Below are 8,072 nucleotides of genomic sequence, written 5' to 3'. Positions count from 1 at the left end.
AATCAGATTAAATATTTGTTGTGTGTATACTGTTCTACTTCCACTGTGTATGTTTTGTAATCATTTCTGACACTGCCTGTAACATGATATGCTGCACATTTTAAACTTAAACATCTTTGAGGTTGTTTTTTATTTTGTGAATGCACCATCTGTTATAATGGTGATCATCTGACAAAAAATACAGGATATCTGTATGAACTTGGCTGGTGTATTTGTTGCCTTCAGTCCTGTTTAGCAAGAATTTAAGTGATAACTGGTATGCAGGTGTGTTTTTGCAGAAAATGGCTTATTAAAAAGAATAAAAACAATATTTCATGATTCTGACTGAAATAGTACATAAATAGGCAATTCATTTGGGTAGTTAAACTTGTCCACCCTAACTGCTATGATGTCTTAAATGCATTTATATGCACATGTATCCCTTTAAGATATTAGAATTTTGTTAAGAGTTTGTAGTTTGAGAATTCACAACATTAGAAAAAATTTATTCAACACATGTTGGTTGCAAACTGAAAAGGGTAAATTAAATGAGCTAATTGTGAGCTTACTAGATTTATGGTTTGTAACATAGAAGCAAAATAATGTTGAACCTACTACAAAAAAACTTTTAAACAGCCATATTTTAGCTCCAAGATTTTGCTGACAATCAAAAACAGCAGTTTGGATCAGCACAAGGTGATGCTAAATAAAGTATCACATCGTCTTGTGTGAAGAAAATAGCCATCCTTGTTGGATTTGTGTCTTAAATATTAATAAATGCATGTAAACTACTTATATTGCACAATAAAACATTTATTACCACTTAATAATGATTTATTTCAACATTAACTGAATAATGTATTCCCAGTACACATACACTAATACACATCACAATCAATCTACGCATATTTATTGGTTATTACACACTGTAATACATGCGTCCTATTAATCTACAAATCATATCTGCAAAAATCGCTACACAAATGCCTAAAATAAAAATTATCGTCATTTTTCCACTCTCTCCCCATTGCCGGCAATGCATTTTTGGGGCTTCCTTTTCAGCCGCCATTAAGCCTGGTTTACACGAGCTTCTTCGCGCGCGAAAGTTTTGTTTGTTTTATTGTAACTTGCGTAACGCGCGTCACGCTTGCTGCGCTTGTCGCCCCGTTCGCTTGCAACGCTCAAGAAGCGATAAATTCTCGAGTCACGCTTGTTGCGCCAGACTGTCGTTGTGTTTTCGGGAAACTAAAACAGGCAAGATGGACCAGATTTCGGATGAGGATTTCATTCTGCAAGTTGAAAAGCACGAAAATTTATACAACGTGGCAATCCACTCATATAAAGACAGAAAAAAACGTGAAGCATCGTGGAACAGGATAGCAGAATTTTTTCACCTGGAAGGTTGGTAATTATACAACCAAGTTTAACCAGTTTGAAATAACTAAACTTTCTGATGGCAGTTTGTATTTGCATGGTTGTTTAAAATAAGAGACACATACAGCTGGTTGAATAGTGAATCAGCTACCTTTACAGAAATCCAGCAGTGTAGCAACAAGTTGAGTAAACATGTGTTTTAGGTTCAGACAGGGTAAAGAAATGCATTTTACGGTGGAAATCTATCAGGGATAAATATTTACGAGAAAAAAAGAAAGTAGAAGAGGCTTATAAAAGTGGTTCGGCAGCTTCATCTGGCTCAAATTGGCCACTTTATTCTGTGTTAAGTTTCATATCTCCATATGTTCAGCCAAGAAGGTATTTAGTTGGGCCAAAAATTTTAGTATTTGTCTCAAGAAACTGTTTACAGTCTTGTATTGTTGTGCTGTCAATCAATCTATGTTTTCATTGTAAATTGTTATAACTTTTGATAAGATTGATCTATAGCTAAATAAATGAAGTTGGAAAGTTTTACCTAAATTCTAACTGAAAAATTAGTATAACCCACTGAGGCTTTGCTGTTCTTGGATTTGGCCTGCAGCTTGGAAAAGATTAAGGACCTGGTTTTAATAGTAAGTAACTTGTAACAAATATTTTGTTGCAATTTTCAGCACTTCATCAAACATGGTTGATCTGACAAACACCATAGAGGTTGAGGCAGAAAATTTTATAATTGAAGATAATGACACATTGTCATTGTCAACAACTAGTGAAACTGGTTTGAAATGAAAGCACTGTAAAAAGCATATACCAGATGATTATTGAATTTGTGTTAACAAACATATGTTGCAGATTTTGTTGAGTATGCACCTGCACCAAAAAAGAAAAAGAAAAACAAACCACCCAATGAGTTTGAAGCAAAGCTGCTTGAATGTCTCAAAGAACCGCCTCCAAGTAAGTAACAAAGTGTTTTGGTTTTCACCTTAAATGTACTCTTTCAACATACTGTTATAATTGATCATGTTTTAAATCTCTAACTATTCGGGTTTTTTGTGGCACTATATGAATATGCAGTCAGAACCATCAAATACATATTTTTGCATTTTTAAATGTTGTGCAAGTGTAAAATATGGTCTTATACTTTTGTAGATGTCAACAATGATGAAGATCAACTTTTTATGTTGAGCTGTGTGCCACAACTAAAGTTACTTCCCAAAAATCAAAAAAATAACTTTAAAATTGAAGTCTTCCCAGATAACATATATTTGTTGGCAAAACGTTGGGTGAACATCAAATTTTAATCGGGCCAACTAGTCGGGTTACCGTTGGGTAAACGTCTAAATGCTCGTTGGCTTCTGGACGGCGAAACTGTCAGGCCAACCAGTCCCCTACGTAATCCCCAACCGTATTACTCATCGGGCCAATTTTTACCCATCGTTGGCCCAATGCTTTCACCAACGTCCTTTCTACAATGGTTCAACGTTTGTTCTGCACACGGTTTTCTGCTTACAAACAGCACCACACACTTCGCACAATAACAATTTCTGTATTAAAACGAAGTAACGAATGTAGGAAGATGGAAATTGTTATTTTGAGAGTAACTGGGCTTCCCATTTCTTTCTTTCCCTCTCTTTGCGGCCTCCGTCGCGGTCTTTTGCGAAACGTAGCCAGTCTGCAGTAACTGCGTTGATATCGGCATCCGTTGCACTGGCGGTGATGTGATTTCGACGCACCGCTCCTGTAAAAATATTTATGTTATTATGCAACCTCCAGGTGGGTTACCTCCCGAAAAAATAAATTTTTTCACTGAATTTTGTTCTATAAATGTATTGTTGTGACAATAGAATATGTGGCATTAAAGTTTAAAGATATTCGAAATGGTTTACTACACTCTTCTAGCAGCAGTACAAATATTACCAGCTAAAGCATATTTACCCTTTCTGTAATGTAATCATTTCTGTGGACCCCCTTGTACAATTACCCTGTGCTAGAAACGAAATCCTAACTTTTGGAGGTTTTCCAATCCTAGGGTGGGAACCACTGATATGTGAGGTAAGTGTCAAACTTACTTTGAATTATTTCATTGAGTCCAAGAAGGGTAAATGCATGTTTTTTTCCTTTGCCTTTCATGTTGAACTGCAAAGCAAGTTTATTGCTTACACAATGCACCAAGATATGTCTTACAGTTGTGCTGATGTCCTTTCCACCAATACTGCCCAAATATTGTACCTGTTAGATACAACAATAAGAAATCATTACCGCAAAAAGTCAATCACACATTTTCATTATAGAAATTATTGTACACAACACCCACCTTTTTCACACAAAAAAGCTGACTCACTCCTATACTTCATAAATTAACCTAACAAGTGTAAAGCCTTTTGTAATTAAATTTATTCTTACCAGGTTATTTTGAACTGTTTTGTCTTTGTCTTTTAAAACATCTTCGAAGTGTTGCAAAGATTCCATGTCATTTAGTGGAAACGACACATTTGATGGCAACTTTATCGGGTTAGAAGGGTTCTGGGAGTTGTTTTGAAGTACAGCCAACACATTTGCCAGTTGCAGTTTCACATGTTCAATGCCACATAGAATTTGTTTTTGAACAGCTAATAATAGAAAAACTTTAAGTACAAAATACAACTGCATAAACAAAAATACATACATGTGGAAGTATTTTGGGACGTACAAGTTTTTTCAGAAAAGGAGTCATCATTGGAAAATTCAAATGAATCATCAATTCGCTAAAAAAACAAAAATAATCAAAAATGTGTCAAGAAATATATATATATACACAAACTTTAGTAAGTACCATAGAAAGACCTTTAAATCAGTCGCTGTATATTATCATTTAACAAAATTAATGCATTTCTAACAAGCAACCTGATATTTAAAAATGATGTTGCTCTGGTACTTCCTGCAGTGACAAACTTATAGCCTTTAATTATTCATTCTTTCACTGTACTTGGAAGGAGATTAATTATTTTGGCAACATATAATATTACCCAATAACTGTACATGGAAATTCAGTTTTAACCACACCAGATTTTGTAAATATGTTTGAAAACATGACACACCTGATCACTTTCCAAAAGTTTACGCTTCAATTCTTCTGGATTCTGAGCACTTGAGGTACGTATCAAGGGTGGTGGTAAAGGTGCAGATTGAGTTCTTTTTTTAGAAGGGGGAGACACTATCAGAGTCAAAATCAGCATAACGAGCCACTGGTCTAAAAATAAAACTAATGATAAACATGGACTGTATGAAAAACTTTCATTAAAATGATCTGTGATACTTTTTCAATTTTTTCATAGGTTAACATTCAAGATAACTAACAAACCTTTTTATCCGCTTCTTTGACACTTCAGAATCAGAAATATCTGATGTTTGAAGATCTGAGACTTCTGCTTGGCGCAATTTTTCTCGGGCCTTCAAGTATGAATCTAGTCATTGCAGTTTTGTAAGTATACATACAAAACAACAAGCATGCGAGCACAAATGAAATACCTGTTTTGTACATTACCCTTTTTACAGTGCATGAAGTCCAAGTTGAATCAGCATCTACATGGTTTTTGACACACTTTGCAATTTTTAAACTGTTCCTATATGGCGGCCAATAACAGAGCTTCTCATTTTCCCTCAGCCACCCCAAAGGTATTATTTCAATCATTGAACAACCACTCTCATCATTTTCTCCAGAAAACTCTACTACAGCATACATGACTATAAATAACCTGTAGATGAAATAAGTTTAACAATGTTCTTCAAATACAACAAAGCCATGCTTATGTGGCAACAATACACATTTGCTTTCAACTTCTGACAACATACACACATATAGCTTTTCATGAAGATCACATACAAAATATGTGCCAAATGTTTTAGAGCTGGTAGGATAGGAATAAAACTCAACAGCATGTTCAAACTTTTTGTATACTAACAAAATTGCATTTTGGTCTTCCAAGGAAACCAAAATGTTGAATATTTTTATAATCTGTCCCTTAAGTTTAAAGCAATTGTTGCCATTACTCACAGAAATTGCAAGAATTGGCAATTGCAACTTCCGGTACTGCAGAAATCCATTGCCAAAAGATTGTGGCAAAGGCCCAGATTTATGTAAGTGATGAAAAGAAATCCATTTTTTACTTCTGTCAGAAACAGACATAAAATCTTCTGACAACCTTCTTAACACTTGTTGCAAAGGATACTTGGGCTTTCGCACCATGCGTTTCAATTTTTGCAAATAATTTTCAAAAGGAAAAGATGCAAAATTGTCCAGTGCACCATAGGTTTTAACATCATTACAAATATGCAACAAACCATGAACATTATACACCAAATTTTCACATCCATATAACTGAGTAAAATGTTTTACAAATAAATTTAACAAGTTGTTGGCATAATCACACCAACTTTTACACAAAACAGGACTTCGCAAAATAAATATCGCTACATGCAAAAGCATAAAATTTTTGTAAACATTATTATCCAAAACACTTTTTAAAACAATTGGTCCAGTATACAACAGAAATTGGCGAAACTCAGTAGCTTTCCATCTGTCACATTCATTTAAACCCCTAGGTTTTCGAGCAAACTCAGATGGTATAAAACTTCGCAAACCAAGCAATGAAGCTGAGATGGCCTTTACCTGTGAACAACTAATGCGAGTTGTTAAAGGTCCATGACACCAAAGGCCAATTAGGCGTCTTGTCACACCCAAGCATATTAAATGCATGTAATCAAGAGGAAAGTTAGACACTAGTCCAACATTAAGTGATAAAAAAGGAGATACAGATAAATGATGCTCATCATCTTCCATATCAGCAAAGGACTTGTCAGTACGCAAGGGAGCATTAAAATCAGGAAAAGTCATTCGATGATTATTCCAATGTCCATGTTGGGTGCATTTGTCACAACCTGCATAGCCATTGTGTTGCTTGATGCACTTTATTAAAGATCGAGCAGGAGAATCACAGATAACAGAAGATAGTTTGACACTAAAATGTTGTTTGTCATGAGTCAAACCCTTTTCTTCAATGGATTTCATTTCAGCAATAAATTCTTCCAGATATTGCTGAACCGGCTTTGGCTTACAAGGTCCATAAAAAAGACCTATTAGAAAAGGACTTGCATATGAAAGATTAGTAATCATTCCCAAAATTGGCCAAAATTGACTGTTTGTGCTTTTGAACAAAGGCAAGCCATCAACGTTTATTTGTATCAAAAATATTTTTTCTGGGAAAGTTGAAAGCTTACTCAATTCCTAAGTTGTGGCTGTTTGAAGCAATGTGCGGGGATCCTTTGGCAAAAATGGACGAGCAACCCTTAAAATACACAAAAGAGATGACAAGGAAGCATGAGAAATTCTATTAGAAGTAGCCCATGTTGCTAATTCAGCTTTCATATTTAAACAGCTTTCAGAAGAATTGTCATCCTCATCATCACTACTGTCAATACTAAAACAGTTGTCTTGTGTTTCACAAAAAGTTACATCATTACTTGTAACACAATTTAAATCCAAAACATCAATGTTCACCGTCTCATAACTGCAGTGTTCCTTGATAACTGGTTGCTCTTTCTGGGAGTCAAGTTCCGACACCAACTTCCTGACGTTCCGTTTTACTTGACGTCGAATTGTCCACTGTGATTTTACTTTTAACTTACGCGGCATTTTTAACACTACAGCGTTCTAATAAACGCGAATCTGTAAAAACATTTTTACGTGAAGGCCACCGACGACACTACCAGTCTCTGTCTTTTTTGGCGGGCTTTTGGTCATGTGACTCTGATACGTCATCACAAACATTCGGGCAGGTAATTTTAAGGTTTTCCCGCCAAAACCAAGACGCCAGATGATTGGAAAGGTATGGGTTGTAAGGTTGCCAAAGTAAGTTGTTGTAAACTGACATGGGATAAATCGAATGATATTATTGTAAACAAACGTACGTCCCACATAGCTCACTTCCTTATAACTGCGAACCAGCCCCTTTGCGCCTACGTTGGCGTTGCTTTTTTAAACCAACGGTTGGGCTTCGGACCGAACGCCAACATAGGTGATGAAAATATAAATAATTGGTTAAGATTCAAAACAAACAAAACGATTATGCATTTGTCTAACCAAACGTCTTGCTAATAAATATAAAGAAACCAGGCTGTATTTACTGAAAAATCAATGCGCCAATGATGGGCCAAACACCAAGAGCCAACGCCAACGAAAAATATGTTGGCCAACGGTCTGCCAACAAAGTCTTGCTATCTGGGTTAAAACTGCTGTCTGCTCTAAGTGAATAAAAAACTCATAAACTCAACTTATGTTCAAACAAATGGTGTATGTTTATATGTTACAAATAATACACAATACACAAGTTTAGAGCTTGGGGAAAATTAAGCAGCATCAAAAGCAAATATTTGTCTTTAAATCATTTCGTTTTGCCATGGCAATGAACCAAAATCACTATTAAAATATTGCATTAGGTTATGCCTAACTTCTTCAGCTCTGTTTGAATGTCGACGTCCAGTACGATTCAATGGCCGCCATGCTGACTGTGGTTGGGTATCATGGTCACTGTTCTCGAGTACTGTGGAATCATTAGAGGTTTCCTGCCTCAAAAAATTGTGTAAAACAGTGCAGGCCTTGACAACGCTGTCTGCCCGACGGGGAATGATCGATAATGGCCGACGAAAAACACGAAAACGCGACGCTAGAATACCGAACGCAT

At 35.8% G+C, this 8,072-nt stretch overlaps 1 protein-coding gene and 1 pseudogene across 2 annotated transcripts; one reads left to right on the top strand and one right to left on the bottom strand.

Annotated features, from left to right (window-relative positions):
- The first annotated feature begins 1,148 nt into the window (after positions 1–1,148).
- Positions 1,149–3,231, top strand: LOC145213387 (uncharacterized). The gene is made up of 3 exons (XM_080081636.1): positions 1,149–1,380; positions 2,206–2,307; positions 2,503–3,231. The coding sequence occupies exons 1-3, from the start codon at positions 1,239–1,241 to the stop codon at positions 2,652–2,654; spliced, it is 396 nt and encodes a 131-aa protein (XP_079937762.1). The 5' UTR covers positions 1,149–1,238; the 3' UTR covers positions 2,655–3,231.
- LOC145213385 (uncharacterized) lies at positions 2,884–7,172 on the bottom strand (annotated as a pseudogene). Its single transcript, XR_013856826.1, has 7 exons — positions 4,861–7,172; positions 4,694–4,796; positions 4,431–4,582; positions 4,019–4,097; positions 3,757–3,962; positions 3,423–3,582; positions 2,884–3,091 (listed from the first exon to the last, which is right to left on the bottom strand). The product of XR_013856826.1 is annotated as an uncharacterized LOC145213385 (transcript).
- Positions 7,173–8,072: the final 900 nt, after the last annotated feature.

This window comes from Phallusia mammillata, chromosome 2 (assembly GCF_965637545.1).
Source record: "Phallusia mammillata chromosome 2, kaPhaMamm4.hap1.1, whole genome shotgun sequence".
Classification (NCBI taxonomy): domain Eukaryota; kingdom Metazoa; phylum Chordata; class Ascidiacea; order Phlebobranchia; family Ascidiidae; genus Phallusia; species Phallusia mammillata.
Note: the sequence above shows the minus strand (reverse complement) of the source record. Positions and strands in the feature narration are given on the sequence as shown.

Bases quoted from the DNA above. Each gene is read 5' to 3' on its own strand.
- LOC145213387 (XM_080081636.1), top strand. From the start codon at position 1,239: ATGGACCAGATTTCGGATGAGGATTTCATTCTGCAAGTTGAAAAGCAC. The intron at 1,381-2,205 runs GTTGGTAATTAT...CATATGTTGCAG, and splicing joins AGAATTTTTTCACCTGGAAG to ATTTTGTTGAGTATGCACCT. The intron at 2,308-2,502 runs GTAAGTAACAAA...ATACTTTTGTAG, and splicing joins TCTCAAAGAACCGCCTCCAA to ATGTCAACAATGATGAAGAT.